General features: G+C 41.1%; 2 protein-coding genes across 2 annotated transcripts in view; one reads left to right on the top strand and one right to left on the bottom strand.

Moving 5' to 3' along the window:
- Window positions 1-543: 543 nt before the first annotated feature.
- On the top strand, window positions 544-8,874 carry LOC141111474 (IgGFc-binding protein-like). Its single transcript, XM_073603767.1, has 6 exons — window positions 544-1,128; window positions 1,782-2,352; window positions 2,590-2,789; window positions 4,400-4,771; window positions 5,524-5,804; window positions 8,551-8,874. The coding sequence occupies exons 1-6, from the start codon at window positions 544-546 to the stop codon at window positions 8,609-8,611; spliced, it is 2,070 nt and encodes a 689-aa protein (XP_073459868.1). The 3' UTR covers window positions 8,612-8,874.
- Window positions 8,875-9,516: 642 nt separating this feature from the next.
- The window catches only part of LOC141110299 (IgGFc-binding protein-like), a 91,919-nt gene continuing 73,654 nt past the window's right edge, over window positions 9,517-27,781 (bottom strand). The window contains exons 18-22 of the mRNA XM_073601595.1: window positions 24,426-24,990; window positions 18,759-18,958; window positions 16,421-16,801; window positions 15,056-15,339; window positions 9,517-11,335 (exon numbers count right to left, since the gene is read on the bottom strand). Coding sequence (XP_073457696.1) covers window positions 11,326-11,335; window positions 15,056-15,339; window positions 16,421-16,801; window positions 18,759-18,958; window positions 24,426-24,990 — 1,440 coding nt within the window. The 3' untranslated portion in view covers window positions 9,517-11,325. The remainder of the gene's footprint in view (window positions 11,336-15,055; window positions 15,340-16,420; window positions 16,802-18,758; window positions 18,959-24,425; window positions 24,991-27,781) is intronic.

The following is a 27,781-nucleotide window of genomic DNA, read 5'->3' as shown; positions in this document are numbered from 1 at the left end:
ATTCTGTCTTTGAGCTCTTTAGGCAGTTCCCTTTTGACCTCATGATTCTTATTTGCTCTGACATGCACTGTGAGCTGTAAGGTCTTATATAGACAGGTGTGTGGCTTTCCTAATCAAGTCCAATCAGTATAATCAAACACAGCTGGACTCAAATGAAGGTGTAGAACCATCTCAAGGATGATCAGAAGAAATGAACAGCACCTGAGTTATATATATGAGTGTCACAGCAAAGGGTCTGAATACTTAGGACCATGTGGTATTTCAGTTTTTCTTTTTTAACAAATCTGCAAAAATGGCAACAATTCTGTTTTTCTGTCAATATGGGGTGCTGTGTGTACAATATAGGGGGCTGTGTGTACATTAATGATGAAAAAAATTAACTTAAATGATTTTAGCAAATGGCTGCAATATAACAGAGTGAAAAATTTAAGGGGGTCTGAAAACTTTCCGTCCCCCGTGTGTATGTATATTTAATTTCTCTCTATCCTCCAAATGCCAAATCATTTTTGGTAAATTGTCCATTTTGTTTTTATTTTTATAGTTATGTCCTGCCCTATAAATTCTCACTATGAGTTGTGTGGAAATGCCTGCCCTGTGACGTGTTACGGGCTCTCTTCACCCACTGGTTGTGACTCTCCTTGTAAGGAAGCCTGCTATTGTGATGATGGATTCATCCTAAGTGGTCACAAGTGTGTGCCCATCCCTGACTGTGGCTGTGTCTACCAGGATCTATATTACCAGAAAAATGAGGTCTTCTACCCACCGAGCCAGTGTAACCAGAGGTGCCAGTGTGGGGCTGATGGCATAGTTGAGTGCCAGTCAGAAGCTTGTGGACCCAAGGAGGAACTCAAACTTTCCAACGGTGTTTGGGGATGCCATCCCGGGAGCAGGGGTAGATGTGTCGCCTCAGGAGATCCACATTATATCTCCTTCGATGGTCGAAGGTTCGACTTCCAAGGCACCTGCACATACAATTTTGCAGGTGTGGTGGTTGATCCCGGTCTCGTAAACTTTTCTGTGGTTGTGGAGAATGAGCGCTATGGTAAAGCAGCTGTGACAAGACTGGTGGTGATAAATGTGTATGGTTACATGGTGGCCATCCAGCGAGACATGAGATCTAAAGTAAAGGTAAGGGTTTTCACTTTTCTACCTTTTTTTTTTTTTTTTTTTTAACTCTGAAATGTCGAGTCTTTTTAGAAGATCTAAATGAGCACTTTCCTGTTGCTTTACCTAGCTAACGCTCTAACCTCCAATTGTGGTCTTTGATGTCAGGGTGCAGATAAGAATTTTGTGGGTTTTTGTTTTGTTTGTTTTTTCCCCATTTGACCTTCCGGATATATATGCCTTTCATCTCTCAGATATTGAAGCCAGTAGATCAACCTAGCCAGGCAAATTTTTTTTTTTTTGGGGGGGGGGAGGAACTCTGCAATAGAGTGCCCTATATTTAATATTGGGTTTGATGTGCCTACAAGTCTATTTCAACTCCTGGTGACCACATGGATAGGCTTTCTACAGAATTATCTGTTTTCTGTTGGGTCACATTTTAGCAATGTCATGGCTGTGCTTTGCAGCATTTCACCTTATTGCCAGTCATGAGCCATCCTTTTGTCTCCCACTTTTTAGATTTTCTAAGCACAATTGGCCTTCCTGTGAGCAGATTCTTCAATGGGTCAAAAAATGTATTCCTCTGGGCATCTGGCTTTCTGTTGACATGAGCTTGATTTTGTTTCACGAGTTTCCAATTGGCAGCACTAAAGTTCACAGGTTTGTTCTTTTCACAGGTTAACAGAGAGCTTGTCAAACTGCCATTGACTCTTGATGACCGTATTGTCATTAACCAAGAAGGAGCCAATGTTGTCCTACAAACCGACTTTGGCTTGAAGATTCTTTATGACACAATCTATCATGTGATACTGGAAGTTCCCAGCTCCTACCATGGCAAGATGGGTGGTCTCTGTGGCAATTTCAATGGTGATGACCAAGATGATCTCCAGCTTCCTAACAGGCAGGTTGTTAAAAATGTGAATGTGTTTGGTGCTTCCTGGAAAGTGAACATCACTGGTGCGAAGTGCAGCGATGGCTGCGACAAAGGCGTGTGCCCGGTGTGTGATGCTTCCGAGCTGGAGCAGTACAATGCAACATCCTCTTGCGGCATGATTACAGACCCAGCAGGACCCTTCGGCGCTTGTCATTCCAAAGTTGACCCATATAAATATTTCAACGATTGTACCTATGACTCCTGTGCTATTGATGGCAAGGACAACATCTTGTGCAAGAGTCTACAGGCGTATGCGGCAGCTTGTCATACTACTGATGTTGCCATCAGCTCTTGGAGAACCCCTGCATTCTGTCGTAAGTATGAAGCAAAATCGGGGTCCAAAATAAAAGGCCCAATTGATGGTGGTTCTGTCTTGCATACTATAGAAAAGCAGAAGAAGTACCAATGCTTTCTTAGAGTCCCACTTGGCTGGTGGCTTTTTGCTTTTGTTTGTTTTTTTTTTTTTAGTATACTTTAAATATGATTGCCCCAACCCAAATCCTGGGTAATGAAGAAATTATATATTTTTTTTTTTTTTTGACTTTTTGCAGCCATGCCCTGTCCTGTCAACAGCCATTATGAACTTTGCACCAGAACCTGTGAACAAACTTGCGCCAGCCTCTGGGCACCAACGAAATGTACAGATAGTTGCTTTGAAGGCTGTGAATGCGATGCTGGGTACGCCTTGGACGGTGACACCTGTGTTCCTATGGACAGGTGTGGATGTGTATTCGATGGAAGATATCTAAGTGTAAGCTCATTCTTTAACTAATTCAGATAATTTTACCTTTTTTTTCATGGTGTAATACTTTTACACAAAGACTTTCCTTTTTTAGCCTAATCTAACGTGTCTAACTTGGCATAGTACAGGGGGTCCCCAGGTTACAAACAAGTTAGGGACTGTAGGTTTGTTCTTAAGTTGAATCTGTTTGTAAGTCGGAACAGGTACATTTTTTTAAGTGTAGCTCCAGGCAAAAAAACTATTTTTAAGCTTTTTGAATAGCATAGGGAAGGGTTAACACCCCTGTAACATTTGTTTTGCTGTGTGTGCCCCTGTTCAGAAGATTTCACCTCCCTTTCTGTCCCAATGACAATTGGATTTTGAAAATTTTGGGTTGTTGTGGAAACAAGGATTGGTGATAAAGCATCAGTGGAGGTACCTTTTCCCCATAATGGCTCTTACAGGAGTGAATTTCCCTTCCTAGGGGTAGATTTGCTCTCACTTCCTGTTGTCTCCCTCCGTTTGTAAGTAGGAGTCGTTTGTAAGTCGGATGTTTGTAACTAGGGGACCCCCTGTACATTGAATAAAGTGACTCCTTTGAGTTGAGAGATGTTAATGGCTTGGGACCACTTAAATGGGAAGTTCTAGCTGAACATGTGCACTGCATGCTGGTGGAGGTACCTTTTTTTTTCCAAAATGTCCTTATGTTTTTAAATCTGACCAGGCAAGAGGGGGAGGGGTTAGCTTGCAGCCCTTTAAAATGTTCATCCTAAGGGGTTTTACTGTTTCCCATCCTGCACAGTAAGTTCATAACATGATAGCATCAGGGCTACAGCTTGTCTAAATTATTGAAGTTATCTAATCCCTTTTTATTTTGTGACCATAGAGAGAACACAAATTGGGAGTAAGGGAGTTTACAACATTTTGTGTTAATCAAATGTCCAGAGATTGGCAAACCACCATCTGACATTTTGTAGTGTACATAGATTTGCAAAACCATGGGATAAAGGACTATTCCTGAACTTTGTTTTATCTCATGGTTACTGTGAAATTGTGTGAATACATCAATTCAGTGCATGTTATCTCGGCTTGGTTTTTTTTTTTTTTTTTTTTTTTTTCTGCAAAAGCATTTTATTAAAATTTGATGATCAAAAAAAATCCAATTTAAATCTCTTTGAAGAAGAACCTCAGAATGTGATTTTTAAGCCAATTTAACTATATATATATATATATATATATATATATATATATATATATATATATATATATATATATATATATATATATATATATATATATAAATTCTCAAATCATAGAGAATGTGTAATATATGTACATATGTTTTTCTTGTGGTTCCTTCCATAAGAATTTTGTGTATCAATATACATTCTCTATTTAATATTATTTGTAATATATGTACATTTTTTTTTTTTCTTGTGGTTCCTTCCATATGAACTTTATGTATTGATAAAATGTATATACTTCAATTTTTCTATATATAATTTTATGTTAAATTGCCTTAAAAATCCCATTTTGAGGTTCTTCTTTAAATTTGTGGATGATGGCAATTCACACGCCAAACCATGAGTCGATCAAATTTCTAAATTTAAATCTTTTTATTTTTTTTTTCTTATTTTTAGGAGGGAGAGTCCTTTGTCAGTGCTGATTGCCTTCAACAATGTAAGTGCCAAGCTGGTGGAGTGACCTGCTCGGCGTTTTCGTGCAGAGAAAAAGAGCGCTGTGACCTGGTGAAGGGTGTGCGAGGCTGTTACAAGACAGAGGCTGAATGTTCAATCGGTCTACTGAAGTTTGTCACATTTGATGGGCTCTCAGGAGGACCTATCGGGAATGGTCCCATAGAGGCGGCATCTTTGTGTAACCGTAATTCATCGGCCTGGTTCAGAGTAGTAGCTGACATTCAGAGCTGTGCAGGAGCACCGGCATCCGTTGCCCGGCTACATATTTTCCTTCCTAAAGGTCTAATGACCATCTCTAAGAGCAAGAAAGTCTGGGTAAGTCACATGTGACTATGTACAAAACATGGCTAGAAGCCATTATTTAATTTTTTTTTCCCCCATCTATCCCCTGTTGCACCAACTGAATCTCATTAAAGATCTGGTTAAAACCTACAAATTGTTTTACATTTTACAGTTATAGCAACCTACCCTCCTCTTTTTCAGATTTATTAGGAATAGGTTAATGATTGAAATCGGATGTGCAGAATAGGCCTTCATTTTGGATTGGTTTTTTAAGCTACTAATTTCATTTTGTAAAAAAATTTAGTTTTATCAGTTTTTTTAGACCAGATTCAGATTTTTCCGATGGATTTGATTTATTCTAATTTTGAAAATATTGAATCGATCCAAATTCATTGAAAAATAGTTTTTATCGGTTCTATTCAAAATTTTGAAAGACTGTTATTCCATTATTTCAGATGCAATTTTTAGCTTTGTTCCTGGTCTGTTACTATTGTAATTCAGACACATCGAAATCGCACGTTTTAGCCACATTTTTTGTTTTGGAACAAAACTATTTTGTTTTTCCAGCAGTTCGACAGCTTGTGGGGAGGAAAAAAAAAAAAAAATATATAAAATATATATATATATATATATATATATATATATATTTTATATATTTTTTTTTTTTTTTTTCTCCCCACAAGCTGTCGAACTGCTGGAAAAACTCTTCAAAGCATATGAAGAAAAATGTAAGTATAGACGCTCAACTGAGCCTCATTAACATGTTATCTCCTTGCATTTCCTAGGTTAATGGACGTTCAGATGTTTTTCCCATCACATTCGGTAGACTTTCAGCCTCTGCCAAGGACCACTCTATTTCCGTCCAGATTGACGTGGACATGAAGATTAAGTTGAGCGATGCAGGAAACGTCTCGATTCATGCGTTCGAGGGCCTGTCAGAGTTGGTGTGTGGGGCATGTGGAAACTTCAATAACGATGGTTCTGATGACCTCAGTTCACCAGCTGGCGAGCCGGTTGCCAATATCAAGCAGCTCATTGAAGCCTGGAAAGCCCAAGATCTCAGCTGGTGAGTGAAACTTGCATTTTCAATGTTTTTATAGAACATTAAAATTCTTTTCACACAAGGTGTGTGTGTGATCTCTCGATCTGTAATCGCTATCCTTTTGAGATCCCTCAGAACTTCACAGGTGATTCTGGTCTCCTAATCAACTTGTAGGGCAGGGCCTCAAAGTACCCACTATGGAGGAATACACACATTGGCTTTGGCACAGTGGAAACGTGTGGTGGTTGGAATATGGTTTTACACTATATTACTGGAGGACAGCTTCTGTTGGAGGGGTGGCAGTATATTGTATAACCATATAATGCTGTCCCACCATACAAGACCTTTGGAAGGTTCTTTGGCACCACGCAGAATCGCTTGCACGAATCCCTACTCACCAGGAACCTGTCCCTGCACAAAGTGCTGTCACGGACCAGCTTATACAGTGTCTTGAAAAAAGTATTTATACCCCTTGAAAGTTTCCACACTTTGTCATGTTACAACCAAAAACGTAAATATTTTATTTTATTGGGATTTTGTGATAGACCAACACAAAGTGACACAAAATTGTGAAGTTGAAGATAAATGGTTCAACATTTGTATTCGGCCCCCCTGACTCAATACTTTGTAGAACCCCCTTTCTCTGCAATTACAGCTGCAAGTCTTTTTTTGGGGATGTCTCTACCAGCTTTGCACATCTAGAGAGGGACATGTTTGCCCATTCTTCTTTGCAAAATATCTCAGGCTCTGTCAGATTGGATGGTGAGCGTCTATGAACAGCAATTTTCAAGTCTTGCCACAGATTCTCAGTGTGATTTAGGTCTGGACTGTGACTGGGCCATTCTAACGCATGAATATGCTTTGATCTAAACCATTCCATTGTAGCTCTGGCTGGGTGTTTCGGGTCGTTGTCCTGCTGGAAAGTGAACCTCCGCCCCAGTCTTAAGTCTTTTGCAGACTCTTTACAGGTTGCCCTGTATTTGGCTCCATCCATCTTCCTCTCACTTCTGACCAGCTTCCCTGTCCCTGCTGAAGAAAAGCATCCCCACCACATGATGCCACCATGTTTCATGGTGGGAATGGTGTGTTCAAGGTGATGTGCAGCGTTGGTTTCCCCCACACATAGCGTTTTTGCTTTTAGGCCAAAAAGTTCACTTTTGGTCTCATCTGAGCAGAGCACCTTCTTCCACATCTTTGTCCCCCCACATGTCTTCTCGCAAACTGCAAATGGGACTTCTTATGGCTTTCATGCCACTCTTCCATAAAGGCCAGATTTGTGGAGTGCATGACTATTTATTGTCCTGTGGATCTCTGCAGCTCCTCTAGAAGTTACCATGGGCCTCTTGGCTGCTTAGCTAATGAATGCTCTCCTTGCCCGGCTGGTCAGTTTAGGTGGACGATCATGTCTTGGTAGATTTGCAGTGGTGACTTTTTCCATTTTCGGCTGATGGATTGAACAGAGCTCTGTGAGATGTTCAAAGCTTGCGGTGTTTTTTTTTTTTTTTTTTTTTTTTTTTTTTTTCTGCTTAAAACATCTCCAACTTTATCCCTGACCTGTCTGGTGTGTTCCTTGGCCTTAGTGCTGTTTGTTCACTAAGGTTCTCTAACAAGCCTCTGAGGACTTCACAGAACAGCTGTATTCTGAAATTAAATTACACACAGGTGGACTCTATTTACTAATTAGGTGACTTTTGAAGACAATTGGTGCCACTAGATTTTAGTTAGGGGTGTTGCTAGGTCTACAAAAGATCTGGGGCTAGAGCCCATAGCAACGAAGTAAAGAAAGTCATATGCTTGGGCGGGCATACACATGTATATGTGTGTGTGTGTGTGTGTGTGTGTGTGTGTGTGTGTGTGTGTGTGTGTGTGTGTGTATGTGTATATATATATATATATATATATATATATATATATATATATATATATATATATATCTCTATCCCCACTTAAATCACAGCCCCCCTCAATACATCAGGGTCCCCATAGAGACCCCCATCGGGGGGGAGGGCTGTGGTTCCCAACAATTACATTGCCCGTCAGATTGGTACAGAAGTGGACGTCGGGACAATGATTAAATTGTCGGAACTGCTGAATATAGATAAGAACTTGTGCCTGATGACATTAACTAGTCATGTTCCGCCACCAGCTGACCAGATGGAGCCCGGAGCCAACCCTAGGTAAGAGACTCGGGGCTATAGCCCCAGTAGCCACCCCCTAGCAACACCACTGGTTAGGAGTATCATAGTAAAGGGGGTCTAAATGCACACCACACCTTTCACATTTGTAAAAAAAATGTTGAAATCAATCATATTCCTGCCACTTTGAGTTGGTCTATCACATAAAATACATTTACGCTTTTGGGTGTAACATGACAAAAGTGGAAAATTTCAAGGGTTATGAATGCTTTTTTTTTTTTTTTTTTCTCCCTCCCCCAAGGCACTGTATAAGGCTCACCTAGGCTTTGCCCACTTTTGTAAACTGGGTGCTGTTAGCTGCCATCTTGAAACAATTCCCATGTGTGTTAACACCCTACCTCCACCCCCCCAAACTCTGAAGACTTATGAGGTTTGAAGCCAGTAGATACAGACAGCATTTCAGGTACCTGAAAATCAGATACTCTGAAGTATCCAAAGTCTGATGTACAGTACACAATTCTATTAACTACAGGTTGCACATTCCGTTGTATTTGTACCTTTTTCTCTATTGAGTCTAGTCATCCTTTTTGATTCTTTTGATTATTTTTTTTTTTTTTTTTTCTTTTTCCTTGTAGTAATGCAGAAAACGACAAGACTTTGCCTGGATTTGCTATTCCGGGGAACACGGCTATGTAGTTTGATTACTAAATCTGGGCAAACGACAAGCCTAGAAGATATTCAGAAATTCAAATCCCTTTTCTGCTATAAATGAAGGTCTCCGCATTTGGAAGGAATACATATCTGCACTTCAGTGAAGACTTCTGTACTTGTCAAACTCTGTAAAACAATTTTGTACTTCGGAAGGATCTTCCAAAAATATATAAAATTTGCAACAGATTTTATCCTTTTTTGTTTCTGCATCTAATGGCAGGAGTAAAGTGCTGTACCATATGGAGTTGGGTGGTAGTATGAAAGCGAACTGCAATATATGGACCTATGACAGTCACGCCTGTCACGAATTTGCACGCCCACAGCGGCTAACTAACCGCGACGTGCGTTCCGTGACCGGGGTATATGAGAAACTAAGGGAATAAGGGGGAACTTATACTGAGCATGTAAGACTGGCTGTGGTACTTTCACAGCCTGCGCTACCTTTTGGCCACCACTAGAGGGAGACTCCACTCCAATCCAGCTAGCTGACCACACACAGGCAGGTACGAATCTTACATACAATCTGGTGCACTCTAAGGATTGGGGAGCAGTCTAGCAATTACTACACACTTCTAGGATTCCTCCAGCTATCCTGCAAGCTTGAACCCCGGTGTTAATCACTCTTCGCACTGTCCCCACACCCACACACCAGACACACAATAAACGATAGCCTGCCACCGCCCAACAGTTTGTCCACAGACTGGTCTGCTGAGCCACCACACACACAGATCTGTGTCTGGAAGATCTGTTAGCTTACAATCTGCATGCAATCTGCCAACACACAGTGCAATTGCATACCGATTGGCACGTAACTTAGACCGAGTACTTAAGCACTAAAATACAACAACCTCTCCAGAGATATGAGTCCTAGCTTAGTACACAGAAGTCACTTATTCATTTTATCATTTAATATCCCGAAAGTGGGCAGTGCATATAAGATATACAAAGAAAAAGGATTTACCAAAAAAGATACAAAAAATGCAGAAAGACACAGATTGGCTATTTTGCTATGAAAATAAAAAGGGATAAAAACAGAAATGAACTTTACCCAAGTCTATCCGTTAGTAGAAGCATACTGGAACAAGTGGGAACTCCCCAGTTTCCAACTGGCTTCGTGGAAGAACAACGTCCATATCTCAGGCTACCCAATTTATTGAAATATGGATGTGGGCTGGACTCTAGCCCTTGGCCAATCAACCCTAGGGGGGGGGGGGGGGGGTTCCTGTCTCAGCCCACAGAACGTTTGTGTTCTGAAATGACCAGAGTCAAATTGGCCCAGAACGGCGCTGATTGCTGGGTCATGGATAGGATTTCCGATACCAGCGCATCAGTCCGATCGCAACCGTACCAATCACTGCCTGCCTGCCGCAATCGGGCCCCATATAACTGTTTTGTGTGGTTCTCTAGGATTCCACACCTGCTAAACATACAGAGTTACCTGTACACGTAACCCATCAGGTGTACGATCAAAAGGAATTATTTTCATCTCTCTGCCGCTCAACCTGTGGCCCTCCAGCTATTGCGGAGCTACAAGTTCCATCATGGCTGTGCCTTTGGGAGGCATGCTTATAACGATCAGCAACTTGCAATGTCTCATGGGACTTGTGGTCCTGCAACAGCTGGAGGGCCACAGATTGAGCACCTGTGTCCTAAATTTTTTTTTTTTTTTTTTTTTTTTTTTTTTTCCCCGCTACTCTTCTGGGAAATCTTTCAAATTTGTGGGCGTGTCTGTGGGAATTTGTGCCAATTCAGACAAAATGGCATTTGTGAGGTCGGTACTTATGTGTTCAGTAGGGTTGGTCAGGGCTCTGTGCAGGACACATTCCTGACACCAAACAAGTCATACCCATGTCTTTATGGAGCTGACTTTGTACACAGGGGCACAATCATGCTGGAACATACCTCAAGGTGTGTCAGTAAGTGCTGGGTGAGCGAGGTGTGCCATCTTTAGGTGTGCAATTTCTCCGCACACAACAGTTCAGCGACTCCTCCTAGGGGTAGTGCTGCCTACATATGGTTATAGAAACCCTGCTTTGAGGTCAGGTTTCTCCATTCCTGCCCACCCCACTGGCTGGGGCTTTTTTTTTTTTTTTTTTTTCCTGTTTCATTACTTATTCCATGGGCTAACTGGAAGAAACTAGATTAGCTAGCTGAGCTGCTTAGGTGGAATTTTGCTTTGGTAGGAATGTATGTATGCAAAAGCAAGACCAACCTCCTGAGGGGAGGGGGGGGGGGGGTGTTTAGCCAAAAAAAAAAGAAATAATTCCATTCCACCCCTATGGCTGTCTTGGTCTTTAGGAAAAAAAAAAATATATCTGTTTTTCGGCACAAGTAAAAGTTCTGAGAAGTTTAAAAATGTGCTTCTGTAACACCTAGGAGCCATTTAAAGGCTGTTGCACTTTTTGGTGTTGTTTTTTTTTTTTTTTTTTTTTTTAAGTTTGCAGTCTCACTTTTTTTTCTTTGACAATACAAGTCACCATTTATTTTTTTTTTTTTATTAATTACAAAATCCAGTTTTATTTGCAGTCTTTAATATAAAAAAAGACAGTCCTTTACATTTTAGAAAATCCACCGGACACCTTGAATTTCAGAAAGTGTAGAGATATATATTTTGATTGAAAGTCTCTGGGAGCTACGAAAAACGGCAAGATGTTTTGGAATTCATTTCAGGTCTTGCTTTAAAAAGAATCCTCTTCTTCTCATGGGCCGCTGTGGAAAAAAAAAATCAAAGACATGCAAGTTAAAAGAAGTTTAATGGACAATTGGGGCAAATGTAGGAACAACTTGGCATCAGGCCTCCCAACCACCTTTTCACCAAGTCCTCTAGCCATGTAGATTTGTTATTGTTGCCAGGCACAATGATGGTAGCCAAAAGTTCTCATTCTGGGATTTATTTAATAAAACTGGAGAGTGCAAAATCTGGTTAAGCTCTACATAAAAACTGTGACAGAATGCCTGGCACCCAGCCTGGGTGCTTCTGCAAAGATGCATCTTCCTTCAGTCTGGAACCAGGTATTATATCTTGGCACCCAAGAGCTAGATGACACTAGTTTAGGTGCAAACTGGAACTCACTTTATTGTAAATTCACACAGAATATATACCACACAAGATCAGGTAAGAGTTTGATCACATTAGCAAACGGTATGCTAATCGCTACTCAACCTATCAAGCCTAAGGGGGGGTTGAAGTGGTCAATGCTGATTTGGGTATAGTGGCCCCAAATCTGTATCTGGGTCCTCCCAGTGCTTAGTCTGTTTCAGGGAGACAAGGCCTTGAATCTGAAGTAAAGCTACCCCAGATGTCCCCTAGGTACACGCCTTCCAAAGAATAGAGCACCCCTCAAAAGCCAGGGCCCATAGTAGGCAAGAGGCCACCCTGCAGTCCCCTCTAAATGCCCCTGTCTTGGTTTGATCTGTCAGACCAATCGGCTTCCAGGTTTTATTGCAAAAGCTTTTTTTAAAGTTAAAAGCTGACTGGCTACCATACACATCTGCACCAGATTTTGCACATTCCAGTTTAAGTAAATCAACCCCACTGTCCTTCACTTCCTATTCTGTAGACCCAACAGGAAGTGAGGGGCTGGCTCTTCAAAGTGAGGGCGATAACCTCATAGAAAGTTGCCAGTCTACAAATATACCCAATGGAAGATTTTCTTTTTCTCTTTCACCCCACATTACTTTATCCAAAATGATGATAATTTTTGGCTTTAGTATCACTTTAATGTGTAGCTAAAAAGCATATCGTGCTGCAGACCTCAGCCCTTTTATGGGTTTGCAGTGCGATTCTCCCTGGCCTGTGGTTGCTTGCCTTACATTAAGGTTGGGTGGCTCCATCTCTTTACAGGGTTCAGTAGAGCTATCTTTGGGTGATATCTCCATAATGGACCCATTTACCCCCCCCTCCTTGCTGCAAGCTACTCCTTTTACTCCAGGGGTCTCAAACTGGCGGCCCTCCAGCTGTTGCAAAACTACAAGTCCCATCATGCCTGTCTGTGGGAGTCATGCTTGTAACTGTCAGCCTTGCAATGCATCATGGGACTTGTGGTTTTGCAACAGCTGGTGGGCTGCCAGTTTGAGACCCCTGCCTTACTCCCTCCTCCTCCCAGACCCAGCAGCAAGCCACTGCCCCCCCCCCCCCCCCCCCCTCCGTGGCAAACGGGCCACTCCCATTTCCTCATCTCCTCATGAGTGAACAGTAGACCCAGAAGCAAGCGACTCCCCTTTTTCCTCTCCTCCCAATGAGTGGGCAAGGGCAACAAGCCACTCCCCTTTTCATGCTCCTCCCTCCCTGTCTGCAAATATTTGACATCCGCTAAAGCCTGAGCAGTTCCTAGTGCACTGTGCATGTCAACCACTCAAGGAGCGCACACCACCCATTACCCAAAAGTTCAGTGAAGCAGTGCTGTGAGACTTGAAGCCAGTGGTGGTGAATACAATATAGAAGTATACAAGTGTTTTGGGTATACACATAAAACCAAAAAGTACAGTGGTGTGCTTCATTGCTTGCTTAGACTGCATTTAGAAAAGAGACTAAAGATTTCATTCTAAAACTGTACACGCTCAATAGTTTTAGCTTTTATTAAAATTGCAAACCTACCTGCTCAGTGCAATGCTTTTGCACAGAGCAGCCCCGATCCTTATCTTGGGTACCCTGCAGGGGCATGCTCAGAGGGTCAATCGTGTGCTCGCTCCCGAGTCGGCTTTGTGTCAATTTGACACACACTGTGGCTCTGCCCCACTCCTGCCTCACTGGCTGTGATTGACAGCAGCAGGAGCTAAAGGCTTCCACTGCTGCCTCTAAGCCAATGAGAAGGGAGAGAGACCCTGCTCTTGTGCATATCGCTGGATTGGGCCCAGGTAGGTATTAAAGGATCTGGGAGCTTTATGAAGGTTTTTTACCTTCAAGCAGAGAATGCATTAAAGTGTTACTAAACCCAGGAGTCTGCATTCACTATCTGGTCTCCCACAGAACATGGAAATGCAATTATTTTAGTAAATATAAATGGCTAAATAACTTTTTCTCAACAGCAGTCTTGTGACTTCTATCAGTGTCTGACTACTTGCCGACCAGCTGCCGCAGTTGTACTGCGGCAGGTTGACACGGCTGCGTGAATTGCTGTCATTATACGTCGGTCACTTTAAGAAGGTATGGGGGGAATGCATGTGTGACAATGGAGCCAATAGGTGCGGCCGCGATGTCCACCGACCACCCGCGATCACTCCTCCAGAGAGCCAGAATGGGGATCTGTCAATATAAACAAACCGATCCCCGTTCTTACAGGGGAGTAGAGAGATCTGCTGTTCCTAGTGATCAGGTACAGCGATCTCTCTCTACTCCTCCAGTCACTACACTCCGCCCACAGTTAGATACACTCCCTAGGGGACACTTAACCCCTTGATTGCCACCTAGTATTAACCCCCTTCCCTGCCAGTGACCTTTATACAGTAATCAGTGGCTGTTTTTTTTTAGCTCTGATCGCTGTATAAATGTCAGTGGTCCCAAAAGTGTCCAATGTCGCGGTCACGCTAAAAATCGCAGCATGCCACCATTATTAGTAAAAAATAAATAATAAACACCATAAATGTATCCCCTATTTTGTAGACACTATAACCTTTGTGCAAACCAATCAATATACGCTTACTGAGTTGTTTTTTTTTTCCAAAAATATGCCGAAGAATACATCTTGGCCTAAACTGATGAATTTTTTTTTCTTGTATATTTATTATAGCAAAGATCTATATTTTTTTTTTTTTATACTATTATTATTTTTTATATATATATATATATATATATTTTTTTTTTTTAAATCTTTCAAAATTGTTACTCTTTTTTGTTTATAGCGCAAAAAATAAAAACCGCAAAGGTGATTAAATACCACCGAAAGAGAGCACTGTTGGGGGGGGGGAGGACGTCAATTTTATTTGGGTACAGCATCGCACAATCGCGCAATTGTCAGTTAAGACAACGCAGTGCTGAATTGGAAAAAATGCCCTGGTCATTAAGGGGGCAGATCCTTCCGGTCCTCAAGTGGTTAAAGCTTGTAGGAGGAGTTTTCATTGTCCCATGATTGTCCTATGAGGTTGTAGGATCCCTGACACTCTGTCTGGACAGTGCTGATTGGCCCTGTGCTGATCACATGCACTCTCCCAAGTAAAAAACACTCTCTAGCAATACACACAACTGAGCATGTGCGGCTTGTCCCCTGGCATCTGTACTATCAAGTGATATAAAAAAAAAAAAAAAACACTACTGTTAGGACTACTTTTAAGGCATATATAACCAAGCAGTGATATTCCAAAGGCTGTGTTGTCATATCACATGAACCTCCATTACACACAGGAGAAAAATGGTTAGGATGGACCGTTTTCTACTTTAATGCACAGTTTATAGTCCAATATTAAGAAAAATAAATATGGTGCGATTCTTACCATCTGACGAAGTCTACGGATCTCCAAGATGCAATAAATTCGGAGAAGCTTGAAATGTACTTCCCTTTGGGATCCTTTGAATCATCTGCGTTGTTCCTGTTAAAGTTTCCACAAACGCCACATAGGCGCCCGAGGAACTTCTGGTTGACGGTAACGGTCAGACCTCCTGCCTCAGTCAGGGTAAAGTCGAAATCTTCCCCACTTGTCAACCCAACCCCTCCTTGGACGGGATTTACTGTCACTTGGCCGGATGTGTACGGAAGGCCAACTGGTCTGCCATTCTCCTGTAACAAAAGCCACAGTGAGTTGTTGAAAGCAGCAGTCACGTTGGATAAAAAATAATTTTTATACATTTTATGAGCAACTAAACCAGACCAAACTATTTTTTTTTAATCAGATTGCCGACAACTGCCTTTTCTAAAATGCTTAGGAATTCTTTGTTCCTCTCTGCACTGCATATCCAGATGTTTTGTGGACACCTGACCATCACACCTATACAAGCTTGTTGGGCAATCCTATTCCAGAACCATGAACATTAATATGGAGTAGGCTTCCCTTGGTGGCTATAGCAGCCTCCACTCTCTTGGGAAGGTTTTTGGAGAATGTCTGTGGGAATTTGTGGTGTCAGATACTGATGCTGCATAAAAAGACTTTGCCCACAATTGACATTCTAATCCGTAGCAAAGGTGTTCATTAGGGTTGAGGTCAGGGTTCTGTGTAGGCAACCTGAGTTCCAATTCATACCAAAGGTATTCTGCCTAGTTGGTAAGGGTTTTTTGTAGGCCACTCGAGTTCCTCCACTTCAGACAGGTCAAACCATGTCTTTATGGAGCTGGCTTTATGCACAGGGGCACAGTCACTCTGGAACAGTAAGGAACTTTCCCCGAACTGTTGGCACAAAGTTGGAAGAGCACAGTTGTCTGAAATTTGGAGGGAGGCCATGTAGTGTAATTTTAGGACTACAATAAAAATCTATATAATGATATTCAAATCTAATTAAATCACAACATTTTACATACACCTTAAGAGTCACCAAGATGCACAGTACCCTTCCATATGCTATTGGAAAAATGTAAAAAATATTTTTTTTTGGCTGAAGTTACTCTTAAAAAAATGTACCTGTTCCGACTTACAAACCAATTCAACTTAAGAACAAACCTACAGAGCCTTTCTTGTGTGTCACCGGGGGGTTGCCTGTATATATACTCCATGTATTTATCTCCATTTTTTTCTTTTAAATTGTTTCTTGTATTTGTACTGACTTGCATTTGGAAAAGTTGTTCTCAAAATAGACTACTACCAAAAATCTTTGACTGACCTCCCTCTGAAAATCTAACCAAGCCTGTTTTACTCCTTGGCTCTTACCCATACTCTTCCATCGTGGCTTATAGCGAGAGAGAAGTTGGTGAAGTAGACGTGAACGGCAGAGATTTGGCTGTTTCCATCATTGCTGCAGCTCTGGGTAATGGCCACCAACCGGAACCAACTTTCGTCCTCAAGGTCACACACGGAGGTCAGGTCAAAGGTGTTGTCGGGGGCTACGGTGTTGGACAATAAGTCGTAGGAGATGAAGCTGCCCTGAGCGTTTAGTGTGCAGGTTCCACGTTTTTCGATGCATTCTCGAATTCCCTCTCTCAGTCCGCAGAACTGGGTCTCTGAGCATCCCGTAGCTGTGCACGCTACAGTGCCGCCGCTCTGACAGGTGCATTGCTGGAGACAATCGGGTGAGACAATCGTGTCTCCAAGCTGTATGGAAAGATAGAAAAAAACCTTGTTTATACAGAATAAGAAAAGCACACACTGGCCTAAACTTTTTAGCCATAAAATTAAATACCACCCAGGTAAACCTAAATTGTTGCCAACATCCAAGAATTAAGGACCAAACAAACGAGGTACCCCCCCCAATACAAAGGGACTTTCAGGGTAACTCAATTGTATAAGTACACTATGTCTTTAAAGATAAGGTTTTATTAATATACATTGCTAAAAACTTGGTGCATACATCACCATGAAACAATATATCCAAAACACGTTAAAATAGGTGTTAAAATAGATAGGGCTGGATGTAGTATGGAAGTTCTCCTAGTACTATGCCCATAGTACTAGGAGAACATCCATACTACATCCAGCCCTATCTATAGTCACATTTTAAACGTGTTTTGGATATATTGTTTCATGGTGATGTATGCACCAAGTTTTTAGCAATATGTATTAATAAAACTTAATATTTAAACACATACTTATACAATTGAGTTGCCTTGAAAGTCCCTTTGTATTGGGGGGGTTTGTTTTAACTTTTTTTATGAAAAATCTGATTATTTGATTGCAGTAATGAACCATCAAAAAAACATTCTTTCAGCAAAAAAAAATATATATATATATATATATATGTGTGTGTGTGTGTGTGTGTGTGTGTGTGTGTGTGTGTGTGTGTGTGTGTATGTGTATGTGTATGTGTATATGTATATATATATATATATATATATATATATATGTATGTATATGTGTGTGTGTGTATATATATATATATATATATATATATATATATATATATATATATATATATATATGTGTGTGTATATATATATATATATATATATATATATATATATATATATATATGAGAGAGAGAGAGATAGATGTGCATTTTGATGCATCTAACTACTCAGTGCAAGTTATAAAAATTTATTGCTAATGCTTATGAAAACCCTACTCTGCTCCATCCAAAACTAAATATAAGGTCTGGGCTGTAGTTGGTCTTCAAACTGATTTCTGGAGGTCTGCTGTGTCTTTATCCATTCATTACCTTTCTTAGAGGGGGGAGATTAGGATTCCATATTAAGGTTTATATATATATATATATACAGGACTGTCGTTAAAAATTACGGGGCCCCATACAGCCTACCCGACAGGGCTCCCCCCCCACCCTTCCCCCACCCGGCCGGAAGTGACTGAGGACATAGATCAGTTCCTTTCTTTGCCTCAGTTGCAAAGATGAATGAATTGGAAGCGCTATGATGCTTCTCGCTTGTCCACAAACTGAAGCATAGTAAACACGGTTTACTATGCTTTAGTGAAGAATGGACACAGGAGTGATTGGTACCGATCACTCACTGTGTTCTCTCAGGAAAGGAAGGGGTCAATAAATTATATATTTACCGGCCCCTTTCCCTGCTCTCCATCCTAAAACATGCCCCTGTGTGCCCGCAGCAACTGCCGGCAGGAGAAGAGGGAAGCTGGCGCCGCTGCAGGGGAAAGGGGTAAACACGGGGGGCCCGGATAGAAGATGAAAGAAGTGCATGTGCTAGAACCACTACCCTGCAAGGAGAAGCTGGCAGACTTGCAGTGGAAGGCAGAAAGGGATTGGTGTCTGCAATAATTCAGTACAGCCCTCCTTCTGAACTGATGGGACCCGGGCTCAGTACAGGAGAGCTGGCTGTACTGCCTTATCAGCGGCCCTGCATATATAGGCAAAACATTTTGTTTTGGGTAGGCCATTGGAAGTATAGAAACTCTGGCAGATGGGAAATCCAAAATGTAACATTTATGCCCCCGCCTGCACTTTTCAACACTATTATGCTACTTCATTGTAAGCTCAACCAACTTTTTCAGTTTGTTTCCCCATCCCTCAATCAAGCACTTCCCATTATTCTTCACATTTTTTATTTGATGCATTCATGATTTCAGAATGAAGAGTATTTACATTGTAAGATTGCCCGTTGTGAAAACATCCACATTTGTCCATGGAAACACAGAGGCCTCGATCAAACAGATACCCTTCATCACACTGACAGCCAGCGGAGCATTTCGTTGAGCAGGAGCCGGGAACGGTGACCCCGGCACAGGTGACATCACAGGTGTGTGTGCAAAGCTCATAGTGGCTGTTCTCTGGACATTCCGGGGCTGAAAAGAAAAAAAAAAGTTAAAGTTTAAAAAAACACTTACAGAGTGAGAGAAAAAGAGAGGGAGCGCAAGAGGGAAAAGGAGAGTGTGAGAGAGAGAGGGGGGGGAGAGAGGGAAGAAGAGCAAGAAATAAAGAGCGAGAAGGAGAGAAGGAAAGCAGTAAGGAGATGGGGAGAGAGAGTGAGAGAAGGGGAGCAAGAGTGAAGGAAAGCAGTGGGGAGGAGAGAGAGGGAGTGCAAGAGAAAGAAAGAGAGCGAGAGAAAAGGAGAGTAGGAGGGAGGAGAGTTAGAAAGAGATTGAGAAAGAGAGTAAGAGAAGAAGAGCAAGAGAGAGAGAAGGAGACCAAGAGTGAGAGAGAGAAAGACGGAGAGAGAAGAAGATCAAGAGAGAGAAAGATGGAGAGAGAAGACCGAGAGAGAGAGAGAGAAAGAGAAAGGCAGAGAGAGAAGGAGAGCAAGAGAGAGAGAGGAAGATGGGGAGAGAAAGAGAGAAAGGTGGAGAGAGAAGGAGACCAAGAGAGAGAGATAGAGAGAGAGAAAGAGAGAGAGAAAGATAGAGAGAGAGAAAGATAGAGAGAGAGAAAGGCAGAGAGAGGAGACCAAGTGAGAGAAAGAGAGAAAGGCGGAGAGAGAAGGAGACCAAGAGAGAGAGAGAAAGGCAGAGAGAGAGAGAGATCAAGTGAGAGAGAGAGAAAGACGAAGTGAAGAAGACCAAGAGAGAGAGAGAGAGAGAGAGAAGGAGACCAAGAAAGAGAGAAAGGTGGAGAGAGAAGGAGACCAAGAGAGAGAGAGAAAGACAGAGAGAGAGAGAGAGAGAGAGAGAGACACACAGAGAGAGAGAGAAGGAGACCAAGTGAGATCGAGAAAGAGAAAGGCGGAGAGAGAGAAAGGCGGAGAGTGAAGGAGACCAAGAGAGAGAGAGAAAGAGAGAAAGGCAGAAAGAGAAGGAGACCAAGAGAGAGAGAGAAAGACGGAGAGAGATAGAGAGAGAGAGAAAGGCAGAGAGAGGAGGAGACCAAGTGAGAGAGAAAGATGAAGGGAAGAAGACCAAATGAGAGAGAGATCAAGAGAGAGAGAAAGGCGTAGAGAGAAGGAGACCAAGAGAGAGAGGCGATCAGGAGAGAGAAGAAGATCAAGAGAGAGAAAGATGGAGAGAGAAGACCGAGAGAGAGAGAGAGAGAGAAAGAGAAAGGCAGAGAGAGAAGGAGAGCAAGAGAGAGAGAGGAAGATGGGGAGAGAAAGAGAGAAAGGTGGAGAGAGAAGGAGACCAAGAGAGAGAGATAGAGAGAGAGAAAGAGAGAGAGAAAGATAGAGAGAGAGAAAGATAGAGAGAGAGAAAGGCAGAGAGAGGAGACCAAGTGAGAGAAAGAGAGAAAGGCGGAGAGAGAAGGAGACCAAGAGAGAGAGAGAAAGGCAGAGAGAGAGAGAGATCAAGTGAGAGAGAGAGAAAGACGAAGTGAAGAAGACCAAGAGAGAGAGAGAGAGAGAGAAGGAGACCAAGAAAGAGAGAAAGGTGGAGAGAGAAGGAGACCAAGAGAGAGAGAGAAAGACAGAGAGAGAGAGAGAGAGACACACAGAGAGAGAGAGAAGGAGACCAAGTGAGATCGAGAAAGAGAAAGGCGGAGAGAGAGAAAGGCGGAGAGTGAAGGAGACCAAGAGAGAGAGAGAAAGAGAGAAAGGCAGAAAGAGAAGGAGACCAAGAGAGAGAGAGAAAGACGGAGAGAGATAGAGAGAGAGAGAAAGGCAGAGAGAGGAGGAGACCAAGTGAGAGAGAAAGATGAAGGGAAGAAGACCAAATGAGAGAGAGATCAAGAGAGAGAGAAAGGCGTAGAGAGAAGGAGACCAAGAGAGAGAGGCGATCAGGAGGGAGAAGAATAGTAAAATGAGAGTTAGGGAAGGAACGAGAGAAAAGGAGAGTGAGATAAAAGAAAGGAAACCAGGAGAAAGAGATTAGGAGAAGGAAAGGGGGGGAGAAGAACAGGTAATAGTAAAGAAGAGAAGGAGAGTGAGAAAGCGAGGATAGTAGGAGAGAGAAGGAGAACAGGAGTGAGAACAAGTAAGAGTAAAGAAGAGCTGGAGAGAGAAGGAGAGTGAGAAAGAGAGGAGAACAGGAGAGAGAAGAGTGAGAAAGCAGAGCAGGAGAGTGAAGGAGAATGAGAAAGAGAAGATGAGTAGACATGTGCATTTCATTTCGTTCCGAATCGAAATTCGGACGAATTTTTCATTATTCGGAAATTCGGATGCATCCGAATTTCCGAATTACAAAAGTGATGAATTTAAACGAATCCGAAAAAAAGCGAACGAATTTGAATCGAATTCGAAAACAAATTTGAATCGAATTCGAAAACATATTCGAATTCGAAAACATATTTGAATCGAATTTGAAAACAATAGAAATCGATTTTCTAAAAAGTACAATAAAATAGAATACATATATATAATATTTTTTTTATTCTGTTTTATTGTTTTTCTATGCTTTTCTTTTCTTTTCTATTATTTTCTATTCTTTAATAGTCTTTTCTATTCAAATTCAAATTCATTCTATACGAAATTCGAATTTCGGAACATGGCTTCTGAAAATCGAATTTCGTATAGAATGAATTTGAATAGAAAAGATTAGAATAGAAAAGAAAATAATAGAAAAGAATAAACTAGAAAAACATATATTGTATTTTATTCTATTCTGTTCTATTGTTTTTCTATTCTATTCTTTTTTATTATTTTCTATTCTATTCTAATCTTTTCATATATATATATATATATATATATATATATATATATATGAAAAGATTAGTATATATATATATATATATATATATATATATATATATATATATATATTTCTGAAAATGGTTATATATATATATATTCTAGACGAAATTCGAGAATGAATTTGAATAGAAAAGTTTAGAATAGAAAATAGACTAGAAAAACAATAGAACAGAATAGAATAAAATAATATATATATATATATATATATATATATATATATATATATATATATATATATATATATATATATTTATTATGTTTTATTCTATTCTTTTCTATTGTTTTTCTAGTCTATTCTTTTCTACTCTATTCTAATCTTTTCTATTCGATTTCGAATTCATTTTATATGAAATTAGAATTTCGGAAGATGGTTATATATATATATATATATATATATATATATATATATATTTTTTTTTTTTTTTTCTATGCTGGTCTATGGTTTTTCTATGCTATTCTTTTCTATTATTTTCAATTTTTTTCTAATCTTTTCTATTTTAATGCAAATTCATTCTATACGAAATCCGAATTTCAGAAGAAAATGGTTATATAGAAATAGAATGAAATCGAATTCTAATAGAAAAGACTAGAATAGAAAAAACAATAGAACAATATATATATAAAACATCTTCCGGAATTGGAATTTGGTACAGAATGAATTCGAATTTGAATAGAAAAGATTAGAATAGAGTATATTATATTTTTTTCTATTCTGTCCTATTGTTTTTGCATGCTATTCTTATTTTCTATTCTATTTGAATCTTTTCTATTGGAATTCGATTTCATTCTATATGAAATTCGAATTTCGCAAAATGGTTATATATAGTTTACTTTTTCAAATTCAGTCAAATTTTTTTCGAATGCGGTAGAATTTTTTTGAATTTGATAGTTTTTTTCGAATTCGGTAGAATTTTTTTTCGAATTGGATAGTTTTTTCGAATGCGGTCGAATCTTTTTGAATACGAAACTAAACGAATCCTGAAAATGAATGTAATGAATGCAATTAATTTAACTAAACGAATTTAGTTAAATAACGAACCGAAACTAAACTAAACAAATTTTTTCATCCTGCACATGTCTAAAGAAGAGTGAGAGAAAGACAGAGAGCAGGAGAGTGAAGGAGAGTGAGAAAGAGAGGAGAGCAGGAGTGAGAAGAACAAGTTATGCCGTGTACACACGACCGGACTTTTCGTCAGACTGAACCCCGAAGGGCTTTTTGACGGAGTTCCGAGGGAGTTCCAACGAAACAGACTTGCCTACACACGATCACACCAAAGTCCGATCGTTTTGAACGTGATGACGTACGACCGGACTAGAATAAGGTAGTTCATAGCCAGTAGCCAATAGCTGCCCTTGCGTCCTTTTTTGTCCGTCAGACTAGCATACAGAGGAACGGATTTTTCGATCGGACTCCAGTCCGTCGGAAAGATTTGAAACATGTTCTATTTCTAAAGTCCGACAGATTTTTCGACAGAAAAGGTCAGATGAAGCCCACACACGGTCGAATTGTCCGATGGATTCGTTCAGTCGGACCAGTTCGGTCGAAAAAGTCCGGTCGTGTGTACACCGCATAAGGGTAAAGGAAGAGCAGGAGGGAGAAGGACAGTGAGAAAGAGAGGAGAAAGAAGAGTGAGAAAGCAGAGCAGGAGAGTGAAGGAAAATGAGAAAGAAGAGAGAAAGAAGGAAATCAGGAGAGAGAAGGAGAGCTAGATTGAGAAGAGGGGTGAGAGAGGAGAGCAGGAGAGAAAAGGAGAGTGAGAAAGAGAGAAGAAGAGTGAGAGAGAGAAGGGAAATAGAATAGTTTCTTGTCATCGCTAATGTGAGTCTGATGCAGTAATGTACTAAGCTCTGTAAGTTCTATATTGTAGAAGAAGTGAAGGTGCTCTTCAAGCGATATTAAAGTCAAAGATTTTTTTTTTAATAAAAACAATATTGCATAGAGCTGTACCTTACTTCCTCTTCTTTGGTGGTCCCTTGCCAGCACCTTCTGCTCTTTCTCTCTTCCCAGTGCCCCCATAACAAGCAATTTGCTATGGGGACACACCAGGCTGCCCACTCCTGAGCCGGGCTATGTGCGTCCATAGACCCATGCAGCGTGGCTAGGCCACACCCCCCACACAGGATTTGACTGTCAGCAGCATGAGCCAATAGCTCCCACAGTTCTCAGTGTAGTTTGTGAATCCAGGAAGAGTGGGGCTGCTGGCGGGGACAGCGCTGGAGTGTGAGAGGTGTCAGGTAAGGCTGGGTTCACATATCTGCAGGGCACTCTGGTGCCATGTGCCTTTCTGTTCACTGGTTCAGGTGCAAATTTTTTTCCCTGAATTCGCACCTGAACCAGGCCCAAAAACGCACAGGACCCTTTTCGGAACCATACCGCAGCCGCCCCCCCCCTCTAGACATGTGTGAACCGGCTCCACTGAAAGCTGGTCACACTCGCATGTTAAAGTTTAAAAACGCATCAGATTTGCGTATATGTGAACCCAGCCTTAGTGTTTAGGGAAGTGGGGGGAACAAGTAATGGGGTGTTTTTTACCTTAATGCAGGGAATGATTATGGTAAAAAAAAACACCTAAACTTTAGAACCAATTTCAGTTAACCTTACTACAATTTGTGTGGCCTTCTATTGGCGCACAGGTTATGCATATTTCTAAGCTGTCGTTGGGATACCACAATAAACACAACATGACGACACTCACCACAAAATGTAGGAGTTCTCCAGGACTTAATTGTGGCCCCGGCTGCCAGGCAGGCAGTGGCGTATGCCTGAAGGCTGTCACATAGAATCTGAGCTTGACCATCACTGGTACACATATCGAGCAAACATTGGCTGAAGTATCCGGTGACGTTCACCAAACCATTGCACTCGGCAAAAGGTCCGTCTTCGTCCTGTAACAAGCCACAGGCCTCATCTCGGCTGAAGATGGCGGCTCTCATATCATCACAACTTGGGCAATTATCTTTGCACCCACAGTCTTGCGCTGTCCCGTCGGCATTCCAGGCCGCCCCAAACTCTTCAGCATTTGTGGACAACTGACCAGACGGCAGGCGGAAGTCATCATCGGGCTGCTGATCAAAGTTACCGCATAAACCACACACGGCCCCCTGGTATTCTCCAGGAACTGTAATTTGAATGGAATTAACCAAGTCGTACAGCACAGTCAGCTCGAAGGAGGTCTGAATGACGATGTTGGACCCTTCTTGGTTGATGTTGATTTCTCCATCTTTCAGAACGAGAGGAAGATTCTGATTTTCCTCGTTGACCTGTAAGGAAGTGGAGAAAGTGGCTGCATTGATGTTGCAATGTTAACCTTCTGAAGTTCATAAATTAAAACTTGGGTATTGTAAAATTAGAACATTTTAACATAAAAAAAACCTTCTTATAGAACATTTACAAACAAATATAAAATTAAGGAATTAAGAAGGAACTAAAAAAAAAAATTTGAAAGACGATGCAGTCTATGGATAACAATTACACAGCAGCTTTTTCGTTGACGCTTTCAAATACAATGTTTTTTTTCCCCATAATTCCAATTTAAATCTGACCTCCAGCTTTTCTTTCAGTCTTGCACAGTTGTACAGGCTCCTTTCCTGTACACCGGGGGGTTGGCAAGCCTTCAATCGCAATCAGCTAGTCGACCGCAAAGATGCCAACTGGTGGATCATGACCATGGCTCTGCCCCCCCCCCAGGCCCCTGCCCCTCTTGTTCACTGCAGAGCTGAGAGCGAGAGGCAGCATAATGCTGGATGGAGGGCGGGAGCTGCCCCAGTGATTGGTTGCTAGGCGATCCTGGCAACCCATCACCAGCATGTTATGAAATGTTAACTCCCACAGCTCCCGCTCCCACCTTCCACCCAACCCTATGCCGTCTCCTGATCTCCACTCTGCTGTACACACTCTGGAAGGTAGAAAGTGGTGCCTACACACCACTCTGTGAATGTGGGGGGGGATGATCTGAAGGGGACAGAGGAGACACTGTTGTAGGGAGGACAGAGGACTACAGTGGGGGGGATCGGAATGAGAAATTAACAAAGAACACTGCTTTGGGGGGTGGGGTGGCAGAAGACACTGCTTTTAGGGAGCAAAGGGGCAGAGGACACTTTGTGGGGGGGGACAGAGGATACTGCTGTGGGGGGTAGAGGACACTACAGTGGGGGGGTGATGTGAAGGGGCAGAAGACACTTTTTTGGGGGGTACAGGACACTACAGTGGGGGGAAGTGATGTGAAGGGGCAGAAGACACTGTTTTTGGGGGGTACAGGACACTACAGTGGGCGGAAGTGATGTGAAGGGGCAGAAGACACTGTTTTTGGGGGGTACAGGACACTACAGTGGGGGGAGGTGATGTGAAGGGGGCACTAAGGACACTGCTTAGTGGGGGCACTACTGTGGGGGGCAGAGAACACTGCTATGGGGGCAGAGGACACTACAGTGTTATGTGAAGGGGCAGAGGACACTGTGCTGGGGGGGTACAGAACACTATGTCTACATCCTTTTATTGGGAGCGTGATAGTTGTTTTTTCTTTAAGGTCGCCGCCTAGTACCCCCCACCCCCCTGGGGATCTTTGCTTTCCTCCATGTTGTCCAGGTAGATCTCATCCTTACAAACGGTTGCCTGCGAAGAAATCATTTAGGACGAAACGCGTCAGCCGGAGCCAACATTCGTGATGTCATCATGCAATCAGAGTCCGAAAGTGGCCCACTTTACTCCCAGGACCTGCTTTGTCTACTACATGCGCTGTCTGTTTTTTACTTATGCGAGTATTCTGATATATTTTAGTAAAATTTACCTGATGGCTTCACGTTATGTGGCACCCTTGACTTTTTTTTTTCAATGAGTATATTTTACAACTGGAGGGTGACCAGTAGACCTGAGAGGGATTAACATTGTACCTTGTGACGGGAACTCCTTTACATTAAACACTATTCGACCTTTCTTTTAAAGAGGGTCAGTTCTTTCTGGTAAGCATGTATGATTCAGCAGACAGTGGAGGAACAATGAGGTTGAATAACTAAAATTAAAATCTGGTGCAGCTGTGCATGGGAGCCAATCGGCATTTAACATGAACTGAACAATTTAATTTGTTCAGTTAAGCTTTGACAAACAAACCTGGAAGCTGATTGGTTTCTATGCAGAGTTGCACCAGATTTTGCACTCTCCAATTTTAGTAAATTGACCTCATTGTGGTGAGGTGTTCCACAATTTGAAGAGCTGCACTTCTTTTCAGCTGCACTTAATGGAAAGATCTAGTTCAAGCTGTGTCACATTTTTGTTGGACGGTGAACTTGCATTGTGAACATGAGAGGACTTGTTTTTTTTTCTTTATTCTTTGTTTTTATGCACATTTGAATTTATCTTTATTTGATAATTTTTTTTTATGTTTTATTCAATTGGTTATTATATGAGATATTTTGAGCTTAGCACTTGTTTATGTGAATTAAGCGTGCAATTCGGCTGGTTACGAATTGAAATCCGGACAACATTTTCCAAAAAAAATGTATCCGAACAGTAATGAATTTCAACAAATCCAGAATAAATTGTACTAAAACGAAATCGAACATGAAATTGAATTCAAATTTGAAAAACAAAATAAAGAATTTTTAAAAGAAAAAAAAAAAAGAAAATTAGTTTGAATTCAAATTTGAAAACTAGTTTGAATTCAAATTTGAAAATGAAGTTGATTTTGAAAATGAATTTGAATTCAGATTCGAAAATGAATTTGAGTGAAAATTTTAATTTGAATTTGAATTAAAAAGATTAATTTGAAATGGAAGCATATCGCAATAAATACAGTAAGTTATAAAAGGGAAATAGGATGATGATTCCTACTTAGGCTGCTTTATATAATAGAATGGAAAAGAATAGAATAGAGTAGAATAGAATCTAAACGAAAGAAATAGAATAGAATAGAAAATAAAAGAATAGAATAAATTAATATAGAATGAATATAGCAATCTTTCGAAACCGAATTTTGTTTCGAAAATGAAAAATATTTGAAATGAATCTGAATATACTAAATGAATCCAAAAACAAATCATTTTAACATAACGAATA

Source organism: Aquarana catesbeiana, linkage group LG10 (genome assembly GCF_042186555.1).
Source record: "Aquarana catesbeiana isolate 2022-GZ linkage group LG10, ASM4218655v1, whole genome shotgun sequence".
NCBI classification, from domain to species: domain Eukaryota; kingdom Metazoa; phylum Chordata; class Amphibia; order Anura; family Ranidae; genus Aquarana; species Aquarana catesbeiana.
This window is presented reverse-complemented; position numbering and strand designations above follow the sequence as displayed.

What these genes read in the sequence shown, in the direction of transcription:
- LOC141111474 (XM_073603767.1), top strand. Translation starts at nt 544, where the DNA reads ATGTCCTGCCCTATAAATTCTCACTATGAGTTGTGTGGAAATGCCTGC. An exon ending in CTAAGAGCAAGAAAGTCTGG is followed by an intron (nt 4,772 to 5,523) that starts GTAAGTCACATG and finishes TGCATTTCCTAG; the next exon opens with GTTAATGGACGTTCAGATGT. An exon ending in AAAGCCCAAGATCTCAGCTG is followed by an intron (nt 5,805 to 8,550) that starts GTGAGTGAAACT and finishes TTTTCCTTGTAG; the next exon opens with TAATGCAGAAAACGACAAGA.